The sequence below is a fragment of the Heterodontus francisci genome, chromosome 36 (genome assembly GCF_036365525.1).
Source record: "Heterodontus francisci isolate sHetFra1 chromosome 36, sHetFra1.hap1, whole genome shotgun sequence".
Classification (NCBI taxonomy): Eukaryota; Metazoa; Chordata; class Chondrichthyes; order Heterodontiformes; family Heterodontidae; genus Heterodontus; species Heterodontus francisci.
Window position 1 is genome coordinate 32355326 of NC_090406.1, and position 26888 is coordinate 32382213.

The following is a 26888-nucleotide window of genomic DNA, read 5'->3' on the forward strand; positions in this document are numbered from 1 at the left end:
AGCACAAACATGAAAAAAAAAGTGGGTAGGCACATGGTAAAAAAAGAATCATGAAACAAACTAAAATAAATAAACAAAAAATAATAAAAAAGAAATAATAACTAAAAATAAAAAGTGGGGCCCGTCATGCTCTGAAATTATTGACCACAATGTTCAGTCTGGCAGGCTGTAGTGTGCCTAATCATTAAAAGAGATGCTGTTCCTCGAGTTTGTGTTGATGTTCACTGGAACACTGCAGCAAGCCCAGCACAGATATGAGAGCAGGGGGGTGTGTTGAAATGGCAAGCAACCGAAAGCTCGGGGTCATGCTTTCGGACTGAGCGGAAGTGTTCCGCAAAGCGGTCACGCAATCTGCGTTTGGTCTCCCCAGTGTAGAGGAGACCACATTGTGAGCAGTGAATATAGTATACTAAATTGAAAGAAGTACAAGCAAATTGCTGCTTCACCTGAAAGGAGTGTTTGGGGCCTTGGATAGTGAGGGGAGAGGAAGTAAAAGTGCAGGTATTACACCTCCTGCGATTGCATGGGAAGGTGTCGTGAGAAGGGGATGAGGTGTTGGGGTAATGGAGGAGTGGACCAGGGTGTTGTGGAGGGAGCGATCCCTTCAGAATGCTGACAGGAGGGGAAGATGCTTTTGATAGTGGCATCATGTTGGACATGGCGGAAATGGCGGAGGATGATCCTTTGGATGTGGAGGCTGGTGGGGTGGAAAGTGAGGACAACGGGAACCCTGTCGCGATTCTCAGAGGGAGGGGAAGGGGTGAGGGTAGAGGTGCGGGAAATGGGCCGGACACTGTTGAGGGCCCTGTCAACCACAGTGGGGGTGTGGGGGGGAAATCCTCGGTTGAGGAAAAAGGAAGACATTGTCGTGGAAGGGTGTGTCATATTTGGAGCTGTCAAGGATTGCTTTCTGACACGAAATGCTGGGGAAAGTACAAGAGAAAATATTAATTGGATTTAATTTTTTTGGTTCTTTTGAGATCCTGAGATGATATCTGGTCTCCCAACTGAGCATTAATGATTGTTGTATTCTCAGATTTCAGTCGGTTAGTTAAATTACTGCTGTAGATAATTTAATATTAGTACCAGATTTCAGGAACTCTTGATTTGATTTTCAAATGTCAGGGAAGATTTGGAAAAGGTATTTTGGGATATGCTGCTAGGTGGAAGTAACTGGAATACAGGGGGATAAAATAGAGAATATTTAAATCTAATGTTTGAGCAGAAAAATGTGTTAATTCCGCCAAAGGACATTGCATGGTAAAGTGAATCCTAAATGACTTAACAGGGATATTTCACCAAATATTACGGAATAACCATCAAGTTGCAACAAGTATAAGATACACTTGAGGATGCCTAAAACTCTATTAGAAAAGACATAAAGACCAGAAAAAATTATTGTGGATATGGGTGGTAGTATGCTAAATCTTTTTCCCAGTTATATCAAAAGCTAGAAATTGATTAAAGACTGTAGTGGGCCTTTGAGAGATTTAACAAGGAAGATTAGGTTTGAGGACCAGAATATGGTTGAATTGCAACCTGTTTTCAGATTTAAAGGTGATACTGGTGCTAGTGCTGCTGGGATAAGGGTGCCCCTAAAATTGATTCTATAGAAATAAATGTGGAAATGATTTTAGCTGGGATTAAGGTACTCTAATCTGATTGAGCTGTTAGGCATTATACCATTTACCCAAAATGGCCATAAGGCTCAAATGTTTAATAGCTCTAATGTTTAATAGCTCTTTGAGGTCTGGATTAGTTCCAGTAGACTGGAGAAAAGTTCATGTGAGAAACATTTTAAGAAAAGTGGAACTGCACAAGTATAGGCCCAATAATTTGATGTTGGTTGTAGGGAAGATACTGGAAGGTATTTTAAGGCATGAGATTTATGCTCACCTGGAAATGCCCATAGTCATTAGAGAATTGAAATGTGTTTTAGGAACTGGAGGCCTTGCTTGATCAAACTGATTGAGTTCTTTAAAGAAGTGCCCAAATTAGTGGGAGGGAGCTGTCTGTCAATGTCTAGTCACTTGATTTCCAGAAAGCTTTTGATACAGTGCCATGTCTTTATCAAATCTTGGATAAGATATCATTGTGTGGGATTGGTGGTCAGATTTTACCTTAATTTTCCGAGTGTAACGTGCATTTTTTCCTCTAAAAATTTATCCGGAAGTTAGGGTGCGTATTATACATAGTAACAAATCAAAACTTTTTTTGCAGCTGGTATTTATAAACTCAATTTTTGAAAGAAATGGTCAAGAAGCTACCAGTAAGTTTTGAGTTTTTTCACATTTATTTACATGTACAAAAGCCTTGAAATGCATTGGCTGAATCGCTGTCCTCATAGTTTACACAGCTGCTCCTACTGCCTCCTACTTGTCTCTCTCATCATCGTAAATGGCATCACTGCAGATATCGTCGTCTTCGTAGAGCATGTCGTCTTCTGAGCATTTGTGAGACAACACTTCTTGAAGCCGCGCTGGATCAAGGATGGATCACTGGCATCTCGCGCTTTTTTGATCCATTGGACAATGAGCTAAAGGTCTGGTTTCTTCTTGCCCAAGGGTGTAAATGCATGTACTCCAGATTAGAGCCACTTGTTCCACTTTTGGTGCATCTGCTGTTTAAATGGTCGGTTGCAGCTGACATCCGTCACTAGCAACTGGCTTGTCATGTTCCCAGGAATAATGACAAGATTTGTGCAATTATCATCTGGATACCCTTGATGCATGACATTCGATGACGCCTAAAAATGTTGAGCACCAACATACGATGTTCCCAAGAGGGGGACATTGCACCACATGCTATGTAGCCAGTCTTTGGTCAAACTTTCATCTATCCAACCTGTTCATGGACAGTCCACACCTTTTGGCCATGTGATGCTCTTTGGGGGAGTATTTTGTTTTAAGATAATATATGGCAGTATCTTTGTCCCACTTCCATATACCCCAAGCATGGTAGTGAAACGGTTCTTGTCATTGCCAGTTGATCTTAAGATTTTTATTCTCCTTTAAAAGCCATGGTTTGACTGAACAGAAGGCCAAATGTGGGGGGTGTCTGATCCATGTTGGCAGTGTGGGATGCACTATAATGGTGGTGCTTTTGCAGAGTTGTAATATAATGTTGGCACTCACATAGCTTGTCTTCAAAATCATCAGACATACGTTGTGCGATTGAAGTGTGTCAACAGATGGATGTGTCATGCCTTCGCATGAAAAGTTGGCACCTTTTGGAAATGCTTCAAAGGTGCTCTTTGGATCCAAATATTTTGAGATATAAAGGGCGGCACAGTGGCGCAGTGGTTAGCACCGCAGCCTCACAGCTCCAGCGACCCGGGTTCAGATCTGGGTGCTGCCTGTGTGGAGGTTGCAAGTTCCCCTATGACCGTGTGGGTTTCCGCTGGGTGCTCCGGTTTCCTCCCACAGCCAAAGACTTGCAGGTTGATAGGTAAATTGGCCATTGTAAATTGCCCCTAGTGTAGGTAGGTGGTGGGAGAATGGTGGGGATGTGGTAGGGAATATGGGAATAATGTAGGATTAGTATAAATGGGTGGTTGTTGGTCGGCACAGACTCGGTGGGCCGAAGGGCCTGTTTCAGTGCTGTATCTCTAAATAAATAAATAATAAATTCTAAGACTAATTTCTGCAGTGCTGACTACACATCCACTTGCTCGACATTAGTAAATATGTTCCAGAAGTTGTTGCTCGAGCTGCGGATGCTGAGCCTTTTCTTCCACATCCAGAAGCCTTGGGTTGCTTGCTTAGGACTTTTGCTTGTCCTTTGGGTTTCGCCAAAGTCTTAACGTTTGCTCGTTAACATCGGAATTCCCATGCTACCGCTCCGTTACCATAGTTTTCAGCAACTTTTATCACAAGCCTGAAAGCTGCGTGTAACTTGTTCTCTTCTCTGCCATGTTAGCAGTTTGTATGAAGAATCCCACCTTATGTACGTCACATGCTACGTTCGATTGTAAACAAATGGGAGCCGGCCACTTAGCAAACTAGGGTAGAAACGGACCTTTTAGATAATGGCTCTCATTCTGGGTATTTATATTTCAATATAGAATAACTTGGCCTTATTACTGTATTTGATTGTGGGGTGAACAAAAATGAAAACATTAAAACTCATTTCTTCCTGGCCATTTCAACAAAGCACATTCCGCTAAGAATTTTTTTTTTTAAAAAGGAGGGGAAAAAATACAACAAAGAGAGCAAAAGACAGAGCAGAGAATAATTTTGAATTTAAAAAAATAAGCAAAGTAAGCGGTGGCATTTTACATTTTTTACTGTGTCTTTTTATATAGATGCAAAAGCATTCTTTGTTAATTTAGGATCAAAACCTTTAGCTTAGTCAGTTTTGGTCAGTAAAAGGCCATTTTGACCACAGCATTGCAAAAGTCTAAATGCGTATTATATATGGCGATAAGGCAATTTTGACTTTTCGTCCCTGAATGTCTAGGTGCGTATAATAATTGGGGTGTATTATATTTGGAAAATTATAGTATACGGGATTGGAAATTGTTTACAATCCAGCAGGCAGAAGGTCATTATTAATAGGAGTAGATCTCCATGGAGAAGGTTATAAATAGAGTTTTGTAAGGCTTCATTTCAATACCGTTGTTCTATTAATGAAAAATAATTTGAGTGGATTAATGGGTCAGAATTTTTCATTGGTCTGGAGGCCCTGCCCACTGGCCAAAAAGTCGGGTGTGAACTTGTCTCCGCCGGGCCTAAGGAGCCATGCCTGGATTTTATGTTCCCTAGGCCCTTAATTGCAAGGGTACCGGGTAGAGGTTACAAAACAGAAGAGGAACCTGGGTCATAGATCATAAATCATTGAAAGTCTGTAAGCAATGTGGTGAAGGTATATAGGGTTTTAAATCTTATTACTGGGACAGTAAAATGAAGACTATTATACTTAGTCCATATGAAGCTTTGGCATATTGGGCTGAATTTTACGCCGCCCCAGTGGGTCAGATGGGGGCAGCGTAAAATTGAGCGGGAGGCTCCGTAAGGCCTACCCGCCCTGCTTCCGCCTCCGGCCAAGATTACATTGTCAGGCGGGGGGTAGAAAACAGCCCGCATCTGCCCGAGGCCAATCAAGGCCCTTAAGTGGCCACTTAACGGCCCTTGCCCGCCTCCACGGGTATTTTACCCGTTGCAAGCGGGCGTGCTGGGGACATGAAAGGCCGCCCAGCGATAGCTGCCGGCTAATCCGCACCCCGGGGGGAGGGGGGGGCGGTGTGCATGGCAGTCAGGCACAGGGTGCCCGATTGAGGGCTGCCCCTGCCTCCCAACCCTCCCCCGCCTCCCAACTTACCCCCGCCTCCCAACCTACCCCCGGGACCCATGATTCCCCCCTCCCTCCAAATGACCACTCCAGCCTCACCAAGGAAGGACCGATCCCCCTGGTGAGGCAGCCCCAACCTACCTTACGTCCTGGATCCATGATGTCAGCTGGGCTGCAGTCCCAGCAGTGGCCACCGCTCCCAGTGGTGCTGCTGGGACTAAGAGCTGCGGGCCCGCTGATTGGCCGGCAGCTCACTGAGGCGGGACCCCCTCCCTCAAGTGGGTGGAAGTCCTGCCTCGGAACAAATTAAAGCCTGGGGACCCGTAAAATATGGGACGGATCCCCGGGCTAGGTGGAAGTGGGTTCGCCACTGACTTCCACGTCGGTGGCGAATTCCCGTCTGCCTAAGGTAAAATCCAGCCCATTGTGTCCAGTATTGATCCCTATAAAAGGTAGGTGATGCAGAGGCCTTGGAGAAAGTGGAGAGGTGGGCAACCAAAATTATACCTGGTCTTAGTTATGAGGGTAGGTTTGATGAGTTAGCTAATTTCATTGGAGAAATACAGGCTTAGAGGAGATACGATTTAGGGTTTTTAAAATGATTAAGGAGCGAGATTCTGTCTAGTTGTGATAGCTTATTTGAGATGGATGGGGATCTGAGAACTCTAGAGCCTGTATATAAAACAATAGAGCAATTAATTTAAAATCAGTGTTGGGGAAGTCAGTGGGGAACATTGTTATGGATGCTATGCATGATTATCCAGGACATGTGGGGCACCCAATAAAACTTTCTTTGACAAACCTGATCCAGTTTGTTTTGAAGAAATCCCTAGAACAACAGGCGAGGAAAATCTAGTATAGATGGCATCTCTTGGATTTCTAAAAAGCCTTTGACAAGGTGCATCATGAGGACTTGACTAAGTTTAGATCCCATGACCTGAAGAGTGAGGTGGCAAGATGGATCGCAAATTGGCTAATAGTTGTAATCAAAGGGTGGTTTTAAAATTATTAAGGGCATTGGTAACATGCAAGTAGAGAGATTGTTTTGAGGTGATGGGTCTGGGTCAAATTAGGAGTTATCCATTTAAACTGAGAAAGCAGGGAGTGAGGTTGCATATTCTGAAGTTTTACTTGCGTTGATTGAACAGGATTTTGGAGCTGGTAGTAAGGAGTGAATTTTTATGGTGCTTCAAGAAGGTGTTAGACCTGTATTTGAAAAATGACGCATCATGGCAGAAGGAGGGTAAAACAGAATATTCTTATTTGGGTCCTCCTGGGTTTTGTATGATGGAAGGGCCAAAGAGAAATTTTTGAAAAGAATTCCTAAGGAGTTTTGGTGGGGTGGGGGGTGGGGGAAGAGTAGATAAATAAGAATGATTCCAACAAAAAAAAGTGAATCGATCTTGCCGGACAGGCTTTTCTCATCCTAGATATATATATATAATCATTACATAACATAACAAAATTTGTAAGCTGAGTTAGGTTAGTCATAAAGGAACTATTTCTTTTCACAGAGGCATTGTCCTCTGCAACAAATTAAAGAAACGTACAGGTTCTTTGTAGTCCTTAAAGATCTTTTTGGGGTAGTTAGGAGATACACCTCCTGAAGCTTGCTTAATTTGTATTTATTGGTCATAGAGGAAATTCCTCAAGTTTTTCCTAGTGGCCAGTGTATTTTTTTCTCCCTGTTTTTATCTTTTTGCAATGTCTGGCTGGCTGACAGTGGTCAACAATGAGTTGCATTGTTCGCCAATGGGTTGGAGGAAGGGTGGGACTTGTGACGGGACTCACAGCAACTGCCTAATTAGACTTTGCTGTAAAATAAACCGTGCACTACAGCAAACAATCTAAACAGCCTATTTAAAAAGGAGCTCTACAAACTACAGCAAAGTTTAACTATAAAAGCAGTTATTTCTCCAGCAAAATGCAGTGAATGTAGGATAGTTACATCCAAATTGTGTGTAAAATAAATCCCAGTCACTTGTAGCACTAGAGTTTCCAGATGTGATTGATGTAGGAATTAACCAATCATCTCCATTCTGGCTGGAACTAGTGATGTCATTTTGTGCAGACTTTTTTGCCAATCCCAGTTGTATTCCATTACTAAGTCAGGGGTGTTGATGGTATGTGAGGCTGCTCTGTGTCCGGATGGAATGTGCTTGATGGACCTGATGGTCTTTTTCTGCCATTCTTTTTCACGTATGTTTATGTGTGAATGTTGGGCAAGGAGAGGTTTGGACACAACTTTGATGTTTAGTTCGGAGAATAGCTTGTCAACACGCATTGCTTTGACTTGCAGCTCACTTACATGTGGTGAAACTACCCCAACATAAGATCATGAATTATTTTCTTTCACTTTGTCCATTCATTTAGTCACAGGATGCGGGCATTGCTGGCAAGATTAGCATTTATGGCCCATCCCTAGTTGCTGTTGAGAAGGTGGTGGTGAGCGGCCTACTTCAACCGCTGCAGTCTTGTGGTGGAGGTGCTCCTACAGTGCTGTTAGATAGGAAGTTCCAGGATTTTTAACCCAGCGACAATGAAGGAATGTCCATATATTTCCAAGTCAGCATGGCGTGTGACTTGGAGGAGAACTTGGAGGTGGTGTTCCCATGTGTGTGTTGTGTTTGTCCTTCGAGGTGGTGGGGGTCACTGGTTTGGGCGATGCTGTCGAAGAATTCTTGGCTGGTTGTTGCCGTGTATCTTTGTAGATGGTACACAGTGCAGAACTGTTGCACTGTTGGTGGAGGGAGTTAATGTTTAAGCTGGTGGTTGGGGTGCTGATCAAGTGGGCTGCTTTGTCCTGGATAGTGTCGAGCTTCTCTAGTGTTGTTGGAGCTACACTCATCCAGGCTAGTGGAGAGTATTCCATCACACTCCTGACTTATGCTTTGTAGATGGTGAAAAGGCTTTGGGGAGTCAGGAAGTGAGTCACAATACCAAGTCTCTGATCTACTTTTATAGCCATGGTATTTATGTGGCTGGTGCAATTAAGTTTCTGGTTAGTGGTGACTGCTGGGATGTTGGTGGGAATTCGGTGATGGTAATGTCAGGAGGAGATGATTGAACTTTCTCTTGATGGAGCTTGTCATTACCTGGCACTTGTGTGGTTTAAATGTTACTTGCCACTCATCAGCCCAGCCTGGATGTTGTCCGGGTCTTGCTGGACTTGGGCATGGACTGCTTCATTATCTGAGGAACTGTGAATGGAATTGAATAGTCAGCAATCATCAGCGAACATTTCCACTTCTGACCTTATGTTGGAGGGAAGCTTGTTGATGAAGCATCTGCAGATGGTTTTACTGTGTTGCATATGGAGCTAAAAAGATTGCTTCTATCAATTGTAAAATTTTCATTGCACGAATGATACTGTTTATATCCTAGAAATACACATGTACTGCTTTGAAATCCTTACACGTCTGTGTGCATAATTAAGTATTTCTGCAACTTTACTGCATGCGTGCACGTTACAGTAGCATTATTGATCTTGCTGAAGTGAATATGCCCCGTATTGTGCTGTGTAAGTGAGGCGAATGAAAGGAAAGTAGAGTTGCTGTATTTCTATAAGGATGCAATAGTTCCAGTGTGTTGTCCCAAGGATGGCAGTGCTGTACTTGGGTTTACAGCATTTTTTTGCCCTTGCACTCCGAGACTGAGATGCCAGTCTTTGCTGTGGAAAGACACTAATTTTTGTTTAAGTTTGACATAGGGAGGCTGCTCCAGCTATTGCACACCTTTAGTGATGGTAATAGAGAATTATTAGTAGAGGCACAGAGCAGATTGCTGACTGCTATTTTATGTAGTACATAGAATGGGTGACTTCTGGATGAAGGGAGAAAATCATGCCATTGGGAGAGAATGAGGGATCAACTTACTGCTTTAGTTTTGTGCCTATTACAATTTATATGCTAATCATTTCATTTTGGTTTTTGATGTAAATACGATGGCAGATGACATCTGTAGGCTATTTTTAGAACTAAAATTTTCATCTTTTGAACTAAGATCTTATTATCTGGTCAGGGGGTTTTGGGCATTACAAAAATAGCAGAAAATATTGATTTTTAAGATTATTTGTTTTTTATAATGAGTATCATACTGCGGACATTCACTGGAGTGTGTTTGGTGTTTTTTGCAACTGAGTAATCTCATTTTATTTTTAGTTTTATGTTTGTCTCTAGACATATATAAGTTGACTTACAAAAGTTGAATCTAATTAATGAACCTTATTCCACAGTACGCTTATATAAACTAACATTCAGATTTTTATGGGAAGGAAGATATTTCAAAACATTGTTGTATAGCATAAGTTTTTAGTCTTTTTTTTTTAAAGTTATGCCTAAAGTGTATATACACATGGCAAATGATTGATAATGACCCAAAATGAAGTTGAACTGACAAGGAACATTGCCAATTCACAAGGTTCCCTGCTGTTTTTTTCCCTTTTACACAAGGTGCAAACTCCTCTGAATTTACAAACATATGTTTATCTGAAAAAGTATCAAACACCTTTTTGTGTAAAGATCACTTGACATGCGGATGGAGGGGAAGGAAATGATGTGGGATGATGGGGTAGACTGTCCACAGATATGTTCATGTTATGCTGTAATTAAATATAGGACATATGCCATACATATGAAAATATTGTACCTGAAGAAGGCTTTTCAAGATACCATGTAGTTGGTGACTTTTCTTAGAATTGGCAGGTAGACTCTCTCAACTGCTCACCGTTGCAAGCATGGCATAGTGTCAGGGCATGTTTATCCTTCTAATTCCCAAATTGATGAGTACCTGATCCCTGTTGGGGAGGCACCAAGCGGAGATGAACAGAGAGGGGAAAAGAAAATGAAAGTTTAGCCAACTCGAGGCCTGTTGCACTTTTCCTACCAAACTACAGCTTTGCTTATTTGGTAGCACTCTTGCCTCTGATTCAGAAGCTTGTAGGTTTAAGCCACCTTCCAGGATTTGAGCACATAATCTTAGCTGGCAGATCAATGCTGTATTGAGGGAATGCTGCGATGTTGGAGATATTGGACTGGATTTTGCCGTTGGTGAATGAATAGTGCCCGCCATTCAGTACACTTACACTTGGCCACAGACTTTCTAATAGGATTTTTGCACTGGAATTTGCTGTGATTGGAATTTGATGCAGCACCCTCTACAGGTGATCTGGGATCTATGAGGACAGGACAAGCAGCTGTGTATCTCTTTAACCAGTCAGATTGAAGAATTGTTAACTGAGCAGCACAGAGTCTGGACCAGGAAGTGTCAGAGTATTTAATTCAATAACAAACCATGTACAGAAAATGGGATAGAAAGGTCAAGAATGATGGGGTTAAGAGAGAAAGATAAAAGAGACAAAAAGTGATTTTTAAAAAATCTTTTAAATCTCCAACAATAATTAAGATCTACAGGCATAAGACTCCACACATGATAATTTCCAGTGTCAGTGAGGTTGTTTGGCAGTAATAAAGACTTAGTTCTGCTGCTAAAAATTTCCTTATACTGGAATGGATTTTTTTTTCTGACATTTTTAGTGGGTACAGCAGCTTCATGCTGTTCCAAGTTTTTCCACTGTTGAGTCTCTCGGCAAGATACTGGTATAGCAATGCTTCTGGGGGAGCAGGCCGACTCTGATAGCAACCTCTTGATTTCCACTTTTAACTGTGCATGTGTAGTCGCCCAAAGTTGCTGTCCAGTTTACACTGTCATGATTGTAAGTGCTCGTAGCCTCGCTTTTATTGTTACTGAAAAATCTGGGCCCTTGTCTTTCTGCTGAGATGTTAGACCAAGGTCCTGACTTACTGTTTGGGAGAAACTTTGGTTCAATGTCCTGGTCAACGTCACTCCTTCAATCACCACCACCAGAAATACATTAACTAACAAGTTATTCATCTTGCTTACCGTTTGTGGGACTTTTCTGTTTGCAGGTTGGCTGTTGCATTACAGTACCTGCACTTCTAAAACAGTTCATTGGTTTTGTTCATAGTGTCTTATCACTACAAGAGTTTCCTGCACTGTCTCTACTAGAGTCCTCTTTCCACCCCAGAATATGTTCACTAATTTCCCTTCTTCGCTTTTTCTGTCTGGTGACAGGGTGACCACCTCTTACAATGTGCATTCTTGAAGTCCTTCCTCTTCCAGTATGATGCAGAGTGTCTCGAACTGTTGCTCATGTTGTGCAACTTCAGCTCGAGCACATGCACTGGTGCCTTAAAACAGTTGTCAGTAATAAATCGCTCATACAATAAAGTATTCCACGGGACTTTGTCTATAGCAGATGCAACTTGACTGCTGGACTTTTGAATATCCTAGTACAAATAAAGTGGGTGAGCATTTAAAATGTAGGTTTTTAATCCAAAAACTGATTTCCAGATGACAACGTTTTGTCAATTGATGCTGTGATAAGAGACGATCAGTGCTGTTCCAAAGCTTCTGCAACAAATTCACATCAAGTAAATGTTGTAAGATTTTTATTTGAAATTTTCGTATCAGCCATGAAACCTATTGGCCTGTGGGTTTTTTAACAGCAAGCTTTGACCCACTTGAGCTGAAGTTGCACAGTATGAGCAACAGTTCAAGACACTCTGCAGTATACTGGAAGAGGAAGGACTTCAAGAATGCACATTGTAAGAGGTAGTCACCCTGTCACTAGAGAGAAAAAGTGAGGAAGGGAAATTAGTGACCATATTCTGGGGTGGAAAGATGATCTGGTAGAGACAGTGCAGGAAACTCTTGTAGCCTGAAGATATCTGATAGGTATACAGTGCTTCACAAATGCTACCACAAATGAAGTTAGTGACTCAGGAGGAAATCATAAATGATGCCATGACCCTGTGGGCCAAGTGGTTATCTAGGGGGAAAATGCTTACATTGAGAAAAGACAAGTGATATTTATGATGGATTATGTCAGTAAGAATTAAATAACCATTTCTGCAGCTGCGTTCGAGAAGCCGGAATAGTCTTGGGGAAGATTCTGGGAAGGGTGGGATGAGCAAGCTGTGTGTATTAGTTTTAATAAAACATATGATACAGTACCATATTACAAACATGAAGTTACATGGGATTAAAGGCCATGTTATTGCAGTACAAGAAGGATTTTGGAGTTCAAGTGTAGAGTTGCCTATGAGGCAGCAACCAAAGTGGAAGAATAAATGGTTACTATCCACATCCTGCAGAACTAGTGGACCCCAGGGATCTATGCTGAAATGTCATTTCTTTTCAGTTTATATAAATGATTTGGACAGGCAGAAGAGAAATTATTTCAGAGTTTGCTGATACCAAATTGGGGGACATGGTAAACTGAAGCATGCCAGAGATTTCAGGAGGGCATAAAGCAGGTTGGAGTGGAAGGTCAGTTGACAGATACAGTTTATTGCAGGGAACTGTGAAGTGATACATTTTGAAGAATAAGAACTGTTGAAAGGAAGTCAAAGAACAGAGAGGTCCGAGAGTGCTGATATATAGATCTTTAAAGCGTGACTCAAAATAGAAAAGGCACCAAAAAGCAGATGGAGTCCTGGGTTTTATAGATTAGAAGTATTGAATTTAGAAAGCAGGAAGTGATGTAGAAATTATACAATAGGCTTATACACCTGGGAGTGTGTGCAGTTCTTGGCACCCCAATATAAGTAAGATATTGGGTAAATAAGGGCAGCGCAGTGGTTAGCACCGCAGCCTCACAGCTCCAGCAACCTGGGTTTGGTCCTGGGTGCTGCCTGTGCGGAGTTTGCAAGTTCTCCCTGTGACCGCGTGGGTTTCCGCCAGGTGCTCCGGTTTCCTCCCACAGCCAAAGGCTTTCAGGTTGATAGGTAAATTGGCCATTGTAAATTGCCCCTAGTGTAGGTAGGTGGTGGGGATGTGGTAGGGAATATGGGATTAATGTAGGATTAGTATAAAGGGTGGTTGTTGGTCGGCACAGACTCGGTGAGCAGAAGGGCCTGTTTCAGTGCTGTATCTCTCTATGACTCTATATTGAGCCTTCTAAAAGATATAGCAGAGAATCAGTGGTATCTAGCAGAGATAGTTCAAAATTATGATAGGCTTTGAGAGATAAATATTGAAAGTTTTTTTTCCACTGGTTAATAAATGGTTATCAAGGAGGCAGAGGCTTTGATTGTTTTATGGGGATGGAATGGGGAGATCCATCTGAGCCCAATAGCAGGCTGTGCACCTGAAGAGTTTGGAGAAGCAAAGGACTCATTTAAGTAAGAGTCCGGGGTCCCTCCCGATCCCTGGTGAGATTCACCACCTGGCCAGTGGGTGGAGATGGAATTTGATGGCAGGAGACTGCATTGGGGACCTATAGGATGATCCCCAGAGGTCAGTGGGAGATGGAGTTACAGGGCAATTGGAGTATGGCGGGTGTGCTCCTGTGTGATCAGTGGAAGGCTGGGAATGGGGGTTTCCTGGAGATTGGGGTGGGTGGGAAGGCCAAGGCTGGGGAGGCTCAAAGGCTCCTTGCTCTAACAGAAATAATGGTTGCAGACTTGCCTTGGCCTCTTCTAGCCAGTCAGCACATCCTGCTGGCTGCACACAGCGCAGGACTTCCCACTACCTACAAGTGAATATTATGCGGATGTCATCAAACTGCAACTTTTGCATATCGACATTGACATTTATAGGTCTCCGCCTGTCTTTAACAGGAGGCTTGCCGTGGCTTGATTCGCTGCAGTTAATATTGCACACATTGGTGATGATGTTTGCACTTTTATTATTTTAGTCCCTAACCTAATCCTTTCTTGCGTGTCCAGGTGTGGGTGGTAGTGGAGGGAGGTAAAATGAAGGCAATAGATTCACGATTATCACTAGATACATGAAATAAGAAGTTAGAAGAAATTGTTTTCAGAGAGTTATTCGAATGTACAGTGCTTTACCCCAAGTGGTTATGAATGAAGAGACTATAATATATAAAGTGGAATTTGGATGTTTGAAAAGGAAGAATATAAATTGTGAGGAAAGGATGGAGAAATATGGATTAGATTAAATGGTTGTAGTTGAGCGAGCAGCAGTACAAGTCACAGTGGTGGAATAACCTCATGACTTGTAAATTTGATGATTCTGTTTCACTGACCAGCGCAAGTGAATATCATTGCTTGTAAAGATCAGTATCCACAGTATGTGTGGAAGAATTTCATGTTCTTATTCAGTGTGTGTGCATGTTACTTTCTGTTGCTCGCTGACTAAGTCTTTTTAAGAGGCTGCTGGTCGAGTACAAGTAATATTATGTTTTGTTTTTAAATATCCAAATGCATGCTGGAGGCTATCTTTACTCAACCTGCTAGGACTTGGATCACGTAAATGAGGTAACTTGTCTATTTGTCATTTTCAAGTACTACATTGTGCTCTTTTTCAGCTCTACGAGCTAGACAGTGATCCAAGAAGGAAAGAATTTTTGGATGACCTTTTCAGTTTCATGCAGAAGAGAGGTAAAGGTGTCAATTGTTCCCTGTTTTCCCTTCTCTCCTAAAGCCACTGACTCCTATTGGTTGTTGGCAACCTGCTAATAACTTGTTTTCTTTCTTTGTGTGAGAGCCCACCCAGTAAGTACTGGCAGGCTATTCAACTATAGTTGGGTGGGAGGGGGAAGCGGGGGTGGTGGGAGTAGATAGAAATTACAGCTACATGGATTGTGTCCTTATGCAGTGCATGCAGGTGGAATTTTAACGCAAACCTTTGCATCTGGGACAATGGTTACTCTTTTTGTCTTTGTTCTTTGTTTTCCTTCTCTAAGCCCTGGGAAGCTGAGGCCAATTGTAGCACCACTACAACGGTTTTGGCTGAAATTGAGTCATGCTCAAACTAGGGATTAAATCAAGGTATCAATTTTAAACAGTTTATTCAGCATAGTTAAATGACATTTTGAAAACTGTTGATATCTGAAATGTTTAGCTTAAAACCTACATGACATACTGATTAAAATGCTTCATCGTGTAAGCTTAATCATGTGATAAGAATTCCCAAATATTACTGTTGTATTTTTTCAGTCAACTTTCCTTTTGGAAACAAAAACGGTATTTGAGGTGATCCTTAAACCTTGATGGTTTAATAACTCTCTTTAATGCAGGTAACTTAGATTATGTAACATGATTGCAGTAGTAATTTATTTTTGAAAAAAACCCATACCTATTAGCTTTATTTTCATCAGATTGGTTATAAAAATGCTGAAAGCAATCTCTTTATAAAGTAACCTTGTTTTGACACTCTGTCCCTTCCCTTTCAAAACTCTGCAACCTAGACAGAGCTGCTTTTATGTTTTTAATTTGGATTTAGAGAGCCCCAGCATCCATGAGCCAATTCCTCGTATTTATGCTATTAAATCTGTTTTTTGTAGCCTGGTGGCAAATTTATTAAACTCAGTTTTACCTGGGTCTACAAGTATGCTAGTACGCTGCTGCTGATGGATTAAACAACATTGACACCCACAAAATTCATGGATATCAATTTCAAATTCAAAGAATACATCAGCAGCTAGAATCTGCTGTAAAGATATTACACCAAGTCTAGCAAAATGTTAAAATGCCTAGAATAGCTTAGTAAGAAGATAAAATTTCACAATTTCAAAGTTCTGTTGTGAAATCTGGCAGATTGAATCTGTCTGTCTGTTTGTGTTACCTTATGCACCATACTTCTAGCTTCAGGACTTGACCTTGCACATTTACTGCCCTCTACTCTTGAGATTAGAAATCTTTTCATAACTTATTTTTACAACAGTGTAGGGAAAATTTCTAACCAAAATCTAATTGATATTAAGATTTTGTGGCAGTAGTCAATTCATGGCATTTGATGCAGCCTTTATAACATTCGCATTTGTGGCAGGATTTGTTTTAACAGTTATTAATGCTATTAGATCTTCTTTGTTAGAATCTTATGTATTTTTTTTTAGTAAAATATTTCATCTTACTTTCCTCAATTTTGAAATTGCAATACCTTTGCCTACAGCCATTAGAAAATCTGATTAACAGTCTTCAATTGTTAATCCCAAAATGAGCAGTGGGGTGTGCTTTTCAGGATTAATGGAAACCAACATATCCAAAGCTGAAGAACTATAACTTGTGCAAACTAATTGAAGCTCTAAACAGTTGCGACCCATAGTTGTCTTATAATTTTAATTTTCTTGATGTATAGATAAAATCTAAACAGTTATTTCCTAGGTGAGATTATGTCCCATATGACAACTTTTGAAAATTGTAACTTTAAATGTGTGATTGTCAGTGTCCTTGGTAACTACTTTTTGGATTTTACTTTTGCCACATGTTAAATTTTTAATTAGAAACCAACCCACCCTTTGTGGGGTGGGCTTGGGGAGAAACAAAAAACTGAAATACAACAGCAAATGTGGGAAAAATACAACAGATCAGTGAGAATTTGTAATGAGAAAAGATCGTTTACAATGCTTTGGGTATGTACTCTTCATTGAAACTGAAGATTGAAAAATAATTGAAAAATCTATCTTTCTTAAGGTGTAGTATTTTCTGATCATATGCAGATCGTAATTTGTTATATTTGCTATAATTTAACATTTGAAAAGGCTTCCACTCTTGATCAGTGTCCAGTAACCCCTGTTGGAATTGTGAATGAGTTAGCAGTTATCCAGTAGGATTTGTTTTAGATGTTCAAATAGCCCATCAACATTGACTATCTAGGCTTACCCTTGAAAATGTCCTCTTGTTTGAGGGAGTAGAGGCTTGGCTGTACCCATGGGGCTATACTCAAGCAAGATTCAACATTTTCAGAACGGAGAAGAAGAGGGGGAAAGTGCATGTCCTATGTCTTGCACTGCTTTGTTAACATGTGGAGTGTAAGAAATGGATTTAAAAAAAAGTTATTTCCATTGTTGATGTTTTGAATTGTTTCTATTGTTTTGCTAAGCATCGGTTTTGAGACATTTAATTGCGTAATGTAGACACAGAGACAAAGGAAGATGATTGTGGTTGTTGGAGGCCAATCATCTCAGCCCCAAGACATGCTGTAGGAATTCCTCAGGGTAGTGTCTGAAGCCCAACCACCTTCAGTCATTTCATCAATGCTCCACCATAAGGTCAGAAATGTGGCTGTTTGCTGATTATTGCAGTGCTCAGTACCATTTGTGACTCCTCAAATACTGAAAAAGTCCATGCCCACATGCAGCAAGATCTGGACAACATTCAGGCTTGGACTGATAAGTGGCAAGTAACGTTCGCATCACACAAATGCCAGGCAATGACCATATCCAACAAGAGAGAATCTAATCAGCTCCCCATGACATTCAAATGATGTTACCGTCATTGAATCCCCTATCATCAACATCGTGGGGGTTACTATTGACCAAAAACTTAACTGGACCAGCTGGGCAGCGTGGAGTGCACCTCCTGTGCAATATGAGGTTTCAGGGACACTTCCAGTGTCCAGGGCGAACACGTGTGCAGGAAGTGTCTCCGGCTGCAGCTACTCGAAATCTGTGTTTCAGATCTGGAGCAGCAACTAGGGACACCGTGGAGCATCTGCGAGGCTGATATCATGGATAGCACGTACAGGGAGGTGGTCACACCGCATGTAAAGACTGCTCAGGCAGGAAAGGAATGGGTGACGGCCAGGCAGAGTAGAAGAACTAGGCAGGTAGTGCAGGAGTCCCCTGGGCCCAACTCTCCCCCTCAGATTTTCCGCTTTGAATACTGGTGGCTCAGCTGAACAGGGGGGGGATGAAAAAGAGTGGGAGAGCTATAGTGATAGGGGATTCTATTGTAAGGGGTACAGATAGGCGCTTCTGTGGCTGCAAACGTGACTCCAGAATGGTATGTTGCTTCCCTGGTGCTCGGGTCAAGGATGTCGCGGAGCGGCTGCAGGACATTCTGAAGGGGGAGGGTGAACGTCAGAGGTCGTGGTTCACATTGGTACCAACGACATAGGTAGAAAGAGGGATGAGGTCCTGCAACAAGAATTTAGGGAGCTAGGTAGCAGATTAAACGGCAGGACCAAGAGGTTGTAATCTCTGGATTACTGCTGGTGCCACGTGCTAGTGAATGTAAGAATAGGAGGATAGAGCAGATGAATGCGTGGCTGAAAAGATGGTGCAGGAGGGAGTGCTTTAGTTTACTGGATCACTGGGTCTGTTTCTGGCAAGTTTTTGCAAATCGGACGGGTTGCAGCTGAACCGGAATGGGACCAACTTCCTTGCAAGGAGGTTTGCTGGTGCTGTTGGGGTTTGGGGGGGGGTGTTTAAATTAATTTGGCAGGGGGATGGGATACAGAGTGGAGGTACAGTTGGGGGGGTGATGCACAGTCAAATATAGAAGAGAAACAGTGGTGGCAGTGGGGCGGCGCAGTGGTTAGCACCACAGCCTCACAGCTCCAGCGACCCGGTTTCAGTTCTGGGTACTGCCTGTGCGGAGTTTGCAAGTTCTCCCTGTGACCGCGTAGGTTTCCGCCGGGTGCTCTGGTTTTCTCCCACAGCCAAAAGACTTGCAGGTTGTTAGGTAAATTGGCCATTGTAAATTGCCCCTAGTGTAGGTAGGTGGTAGGAGAATGATGGGGATGTGGTAGGGAATATGGGATTAATGTAGGATAGGTATAAATGGGTGGTTGTTGGTCTGCACAACTCGGTGGGCCGAAGGGCCTGTTTCAGTGCTGTATCTCTAAATAAAAAAAGAAACTAAGTTGGTCTGGAAGGCAGAGCAAATATAGACCTGTTAAGTCACAAGTGAATAATGCAAGGCTGGATTGCATTTATTTTAATGCAAGGAGTCTTGCAAGTAAGGCAGGTGAATTGAGGGCGTCGATTAACACATGGCAATATGATATTATTGCTATCACAGACATAGTTGAGGGAAGGGCAGGACTGGCAGCTCAGTATTCCACGGTATAGAATCTTCAGAAGTGACGGGGTGGGGGTTGTAAAAGAAGTGGTGGCATTGCACTATTGATCAAGGAGTCAAATACTGCAGTAAGGAGGGATGATATCTTAAAAGGTTCCTCAAATGAGGCCACATGAGTAGAATTTAAAAACAAAAAGGGGGCAATCACTTTGCTGGGAGTGTACTACAGGCCTCCAAACAGTCAGGGAGAGATAGAGGAGCAGATATGTAGACAAATCTCAGAGAGGTGTAAAAATAATAGGGGATTTCAACTTCCCCAATATTAACTGGCATAGTCTTAGTGCAAAAGGCTTAAAGGGGGCAGAATTCTTATAGTGCATACAGGAGAGCTTTTTGAGCCAGCACGTAGAAGGTCCTCCAAGAGAAGGGGCGTTACTGGATCTATTCTTAGGGAATGAAGTCGGACAAGTGGTAGAAGTGTCAGTGGGGGAGCATTTCGGGGATAGTAACCATAACTGTAAGATTTAAGGTAGTTATGGAAAAGGACAAAGATGGACCAGAAATAAAAGTACTGAATTGGGGGAAGGCCGATTTCAAAATGATTAAGGGGGATCTGGCCAAAGTGGACTGGGAGCAGCTACTTGTAGGAAAGTCTACATCAGACTAGTGGGAGTCATTCAAAACGGAAATAGAGTTCAGGGCCAACATGTTCCCGTAAAGGTGAAGGGTAGGACCAACAAATCCAGGGAACCCTGGATGTCAAGGGATATAGAGGATTGGATAAGGGGAAAAAAAGGAGGCTTATGGCAGATTCAGAGGGCTGAAAACAGCGGAGGCCTTAGAGGAGTATAGAAAATGTAGGGAGGCGCTTAAAAAAATTATTTAGGAGAGCGAAGAGGGGGTATGAAGAAACACTGGCAGGCAAGATGAAGGAAAATCCCAAGGCGTTTTATAAGTATATTAAGGGCAAGAGGATAACCAGGGAAAGAGTAGGGCCCATTAGGGACCAAAGTGGGCAATCTGTGTGTGGAGCTGTAGGTGAGATTTTAAATGATTACTTTTCATCTGTGTTCACTATGGAGAAGGACGATGTAGGTGTCGAGATCAGGGAGGGGGATTGTGATATACTTGAACAAGTTAGCATTGAAAGGGAGGAGGTATTAGCGGTTTTAGTGGGCTTAAAAGTGGATAAATTCCCAGTCCCAGATGAGATGTATCCCAGGCTGTTATGTGAGGCAAGGAAGGAGATTGCAGGGGTTCTGACACAAATTTTCAAATTCTCTCTGGCCACAGGAGAGGTGACAGAGGACTGGAGGACATCAAATTTGGTACCATTATTCAAGAAGGGTTGCAGGGATAAACCAGGTAATTACAGGCCAGTGAGTCTATTGTAGGGAAACTATTGGAAAAAGTTCTGAGGGATAGGATTAATCTCCATTTGGAGAGGCAGGAATTAATCAAGGATAGTCAGTATGGCTTTGTTGTGGGGAGATTATGGGTAGGCAGTGGCGTAGTGGTATTATCACTGGACTAGTAACCCAGAGACCCAGGGTATTTCTCTGGGGACATGGGTTCGAATCCCACCACAGCAGAAGGTGGAACTTGAATTTAATTAATAAATCTGGAATTAAATCTAGTCTAATGATGGCCATGAAATCATTGTCGATTGTTGTAAAAACCCATCTGGTTCACTAATGTCCTTTAGGGAAGGAAATCTGCTGTCCTTACCTGGTCTGGCCTACATGTGACTCCAGACCCACATCAATGTGGTTAACTCTTACATGCCCTCTGAAATGGCCGGGCAAGCCACGCAGTTGTACCTAACCACTACGAAGTCAATAAAAAGGAATGAAACCGGACGAACCACCCGGCATCGACCTAGGCACCAGAAACGACAACGGCAAACCCAGCCCAGTCGACCTTGCAAAGTCCGCCTTACTAACATCTGGGGGCTTGTGCCAAAGTTGGGAGAGCTGTCCCACAGACTAGTCAAGCAACAGCCTGACATAGTCATACTCACGGAATCATACCTTACAGACAATGTCCCAGACGCTGCCATCACCATCCCCGGGTATGTCCTGTCCCACCGGCAGGACAGACCCAGCAGAGGTGATGGCACAGTGGTATACAGTAGGGAGGGAGTTACCCTGGGAGTCCTCAACATCGACTCCGGACCCCATGAAGTCTCATGGCATCAGGTCAAACATGGGCAAGGTAACCTCCTACTGATTACCACCTACCGCCCTCCCTCAGTTGATGACTCAGTACTCCTCCATGTTGAACACCACTTGGAGGAAACACTGAGGGTGGCAAGGGCACAAAATGTACTCTGGGTGGGGGACTTCAATGTCCATCACCGAGTGGCTCGGTAGCACCACTACTGACCGAGCCCTAAAGGACATAGCTGCTAGACTGGGTCTGCGGCAGGTGGTGAGGGAACCAACACAAGGGAAAAACATACTTGACCTCTTCCTCACCAATCTGCCTGCCGCAGATGCTTCTGTCGATGACAGTATTGGTAGGAGTGACCACTGTACAGTCGTTGTGGAGACTAAGTCCCGCCTTCACATTGAGGATACCGTCCATCGTGTTGTGTGGCACTATCACTGTGCTAAATGGGATAGATTTCGAACAGATCAAGCAATGCAAAACTGGGCATCCATGAGGTGCTGTGGGCCATCCGCAGCAGCAGAATTGTACTCAACCACAATCTGTAACCTCATGGCCCGGCATATCCCCCACTCTACCATTACCATCAAGTCAGGAGACCAACCTTGGTTCAATGAAGAGTGCAGGAGGGCATGCCAGGAGCAGCACCAGGCATATCTCAAAATGAGGTGTCAACCTGGTGAAGCTACAACACAGGACTAGCTGCGTGCCAAACTGCGTACGCAGCATGCAATAGACAGAGCTAAACGTTCCCATAACCAACGGGTCAGATCTAAGCTCTGCAGTCCTGCCACAGCCAGTCGTGAATGGTGATGGACAATTAAACAACTAACTGGAGGAGGTGGCTTCACAAATATCCCCATCCTCAATGATCGGGGAGCCCAGCACATCAGTGCGAAAGATAAGGCTGAAGTATTTGCAACAATCTTCAGCCAGAAGTGCCGAATTGATGATCCATCTCGGCCTCCTCCTGATGCCCCCATCATCAGATCCCAGACTTCAGCCAATTCGATTCACTCCGTGTGATATCAAGAAACGACTGAAGGCACTGGATACTGCAAAAGCTATGGGCCCTGACAATATTCCGGCAATAGTACTGAAGACCTGTGCTCCAGAACTTGCCGCGCCCTTAGCCAAGCTGTTCCAGTACAGCTACAACACTGGCATCTACCCTGCAATTTGGAAAATTGCCCAGGTATGTCCTGCACACAAAAAGCAGGACAAGTCCAACCCGGCCAATTACCGCCCCATCAGCCTACTCTCAATCATCAGTAAAGTGATGGAAGGTGTCATCAACAGTGCCATCAAGTGGCACTTGCTTCGCAATAACCTGCTCAGTGACGCTCAGTTTGGGTTCCGCCAGGGCCACTCAGCTTCTGACCTCATTACAGCCTTGGTTCAAACATGGACAAAAGAGCTGAACTCAAGAGGTGAGGTGAGAGTGACTGCCCTTGACATCAAGGCAGCATTTGACCGAGTATGGCATCAAGGAGCCCTAGCAAAACTGGAGTCAATGGGAATTGGGGGAAAACCCTCTGCTGGTTGGAGTCGTACCTAGCGCAAAGGAAGATGGTTGTGGTTGTTGGAGGTCAATCATCTGAGCTCCGGGACATCACTGCAGGAGTTCCTCAGGGTAGTTTCCTAGGCCCAACCATCTTCAGCTGCTTCATCAATGACCTTCCTTCAATCATAAGGTCAGAAGTGGGGATGTTCACTGATGATTGCACAATGTTCAGCACCATTTGCAACTCCTCAGATACTGAAGCAGTCCGTGTAGAAATGCAGCAAGACCTGGATAATATCCAGGCTTGGGCTGATAAATGGCAAGTAACATTCGTGCCACACAAGTGCCAGGCAATGACCGTCTCCAACAAGAGAGAATCTAACCATCTCCCCTTGACATTCAACGGCATTACCATCGCTGAATCCCCCACTATCAATATCCTAGGGGCTACCACTGACCAGAAACTGAACTGGAGTAGCCATATAAATACCGTGGCTACAAGAGCAGGTCAGAGGCTAGGAATCCTGAGGCGAGTAACTCACCTCCTGACTCCCCAAAGCCTGTCCAACATCTCCAAGGCACAAGTCAGGAGTGTGATGGAATACTCTCCACTTGCCTGGATGGGTGCAGCTCCAACAACACTCAAGAAGCTCGACACCATCCAGGACAAAGCAGCCCGCTTGATTGGCAACCCATCTACAAACATTCACTCCCTCCACCACTGACGCACAGTGGCAGCAGTGTGTACCATCTACAAGATGCACTGCAGCAATGCACCAAGGCTCCTTAGACAGCACCTTCCAAACCCGCGACCTCTACCAACTAGAAGGACAAGGGCAGCAAATGCATGGGAACACCACCACCTGCAAGTTCCCCTCCAAGTCACACACCATCCTGACTTGGAACTATATCGCCGTTCCTTCACTGTCGCTGGGTCAAAATCCTGGAACTCCCTTCCTAACAGCACTGTGTGTATACCTACCTCAAATGGACTGCAGATTTTCATGAAGGCAGCTCACCACCGCCTACTCAAGGGCAATTAGGGATGGGCAATAAATGCTGGCCTAGCCAGCGACGCCCACATCCCTGAATGAATAAAAAAAATGTGATTGAATTTTTCGAGGAGGTGACTAGGTGCGTAGATCAGGGTAAAGCAGTTGATTTGTCTACATGGACCTCAGTAAGGCTTTTGATAAGGTTCCGATTGGGAGATTAGTCAAGAAGGTAAGAGCCCATGGGATCCAGGTCATTTTGGCAAATTGGATCCAAAATTGGCTTAGTGGCAGGAAGTCGAGGGTTGTTTTTGCGATTTAGAAGCCTGTGACCAGTGGTATACTGCAGGGATCGGTGCTGGGACCCTTGCTGTTCGTAGTGTACACCATTGATTTAGACATGAATATAGGAGGTATGATCAGTAAGTTCGCAGATGACACGAAAATTGGTGGTGTTGTAAATAGTGAGGAGGAAAGCCTTAGATTACAGGATGATATAGATGGACTGGTAAGATGGGCAGAGCAAATGGAATTTAATCCTGAGAATTGTGAGGTGATGAATTTTGGGAGGACTAACAAGGCAAGGGAATATACAATGGAAGGTAGGACCCTAGGAAGTGCAGAGGGTCAGAGGGACCTTGGTGTACTTATCCATAGATCACTGAAGGCAGCAGCCTGAAGGTAGATGAGGTGGTTAGGAAGGCATATGGGATACTTGCCTTTATTAGCCAAGGCATAGAATATAGGAGCAGGGAGGTTATGTAGGAGCTGTATACAACGCTGGTTAGGCCACAGCTGGAGTACCATGTAGAGTTCTGGTCACCACACTACAGGAAGGATGTGATTTCACTGGAGAGGGTGCAGAGGATATTCACCAGGATGTTGCCTGAGCTGGAGCATTTCAACTATGAAGAGAGACTGGATAGGCTAGGGTTGTTTTACTTCGAGCAGAGAAGGCTGAGGGGAGACCTGATTGAGTTAAACGAAATTATGAGGGGCATAGATAGGACAGATAGGAAGAAACCTTTTCCCTTAGCAGAGGAGTCAATAACCAGGGGGCATAGATTTAAGGTAAGGGGCAGGAGGTTTAGAGGGGATTTGAGGAAACAAATTTTCACCCAGAGGGTGGTTGGAATCTGGAACACACTGCCTGAAGGTGAGAGGCAGGAACCCTCACAACATTTAAGAAGTATTTAGATGAGCACTTGAAACGGCATAGCATACAAGGCTACGGGCCAAGTGCTGGAAAATTGGATTAGAGTAGATAGGTGCTTGATGGCCAGCTTGGACACAATGGGCCAAAGGGCCTGTTTCTATGCTGTATAACTCTGAGGCTGCATGATCAAGTTAGAGGCTGGAAATTCTGCAGCGAATAACTTACCGCCTGGCCACCATCTACAGGAGTGTGATGGAATATTCTCCACTTGCTGGGTCTGTGCATTTTCAACAACACTCAAGCTTGACACCATTCAGGACAAAGCAGCCCACTTGAATAGCACCCCATCCACCACCTTAAACATTCATTCCGCTACCACTAGTGCACCTAGGGTGCAGTGTGTACCATCGACAAGATGCACTGCAGCAATTCGCCTAGCCTCCTTCAACAGCACCTTCCAAACCTGTGACCTCAACCACTGAGAACAGGGGTGTCCAACCTTTTTGCATGGAATGGCCACATTACAATTTTTGTCCTGCACTGGGGGCTGGGAAGAAAATTTCAGGACGATAATAGCTTTGAAAATTTATCTTACCATTGATCAAAACAACAAATGTGCATTTTTGTGAAGAAGCTTGAAATGAGAAGACTAATCTATTGATTTTTCGCATCACGATGTAGAACAATGATTTAGTGACATACCTGGCATTGTTTTTGCTTGCATAAGAAGTCTGCACCCGCACACTTGATGTTGTGATGTGGAGGATTCAGGATAGATCTGCATCTATCAGGAGTGACGTTGATCGATCTCACTCTTGCGCTCTCTTACCCCACTCCCACCCCCCGCACCCCAGCATCTACCTCTCATACCCATCTCTTTCTCTCCCCGTCCCCTTCTCTGCCTCTCTCCCCGTCCCCTTCTTTGCCTCTCTCCCCGTCCCCTCCTCTGCATCCATCCCCTCTGCGTCCCTCCCCTACCCCGCCCTCTGCGTCCCACCAACCAACCCCACGTCTCCCCGCCCTCTGCAGTGCCCTCTGTGCCGCCTCCCCCGCCAGCGCCCACTCACCACCCCCCGACTCTGTGACTCTCACCCCAGGGATACACATGCCCGCACTTGCGCCCCCCCCCCCCCCTGTCACTCGCGCCCCCCCCTTCCTCTCTGTCGCTGTCTACTCCTTGTTCCCAGTTTTCTGTCTGAGGACAGAAACCACGCAGCAAGGAGGAACAGCCGGGTACTGTTTACATCCGCGAGCTGGATGGAAACATTTGGTGGGCCGGATTCTGGCCCACGGGCTGTATGTTGGACAATATGATCCAGAAGGACAAGGGATGCAGGTGCATGGGAACGCCACCACCTTCAAGTTCCATTTTAAGACTTACACCATCCTGACTCGGAACTGTATCACCATTTCTTCATGGTGGCTGCCTCTCCGCTGGGCACAGCCATGTTTTGTGGGAGCAGGGTACTGACAAACCTGTAGCTGCCCACCAAGGGCCTGACATTTTGGCAGCACTGGCTAATATACCTCAACAGTTATTACTAAAACAGATTCCCCTGGTCATTTATTGCATTGCTGTTTGTGGGACCTTTCTGTGCACAAATTGACTACAACATTTCTCCATATTACAACAGTTATCAGACTTTTAAAAAGTAACTTAATTTGCTGTGTATTAGTTTGGGATGTTCTCAAGTCACTGGGTCAGAATCCTGGAACCTCCTAAAAGCACTGTGGGTGTACCTATACCACATGGACTGCAAAGGTTCAGAAGGCAGCTCCTTCTCTAGCGTAATTAGAGATGGGCAGCAAATGCTGGACTTGCCAGTGATGTTTACATTCCATGAATGAATTTTTTTTAAAAAGGGGGCATAGAAAGTTGTGACAGCAAATTAGATTTAATGGGTTTGAAAAATCAACTGAAAATGCAATTCACTTCATTATTTAATGAGAGATAATATGGACAAATGCCAATTGTAGTGAATCCAAGT

At 43.8% G+C, this 26888-nt stretch overlaps 1 protein-coding gene across 3 annotated transcripts in view; it reads left to right on the plus strand.

The window, feature by feature from the left end:
• Nucleotides 1-26888, plus strand: part of arid3a (AT-rich interactive domain 3A) — a 97235-nt gene that overhangs the window by 38262 nt on the left and 32085 nt on the right. For all 3 annotated transcript variants that reach the window (XR_010969560.1, XM_068016471.1, XM_068016472.1), the window contains exon 2: nt 14642-14714. Coding sequence is in view for 2 of the 3 variants with exons in the window: in XM_068016471.1 (XP_067872572.1) it covers nt 14642-14714 (73 nt within the window). In the remaining variant the exon portion in view is untranslated. The remainder of the gene's footprint in view (nt 1-14641; nt 14715-26888) is intronic.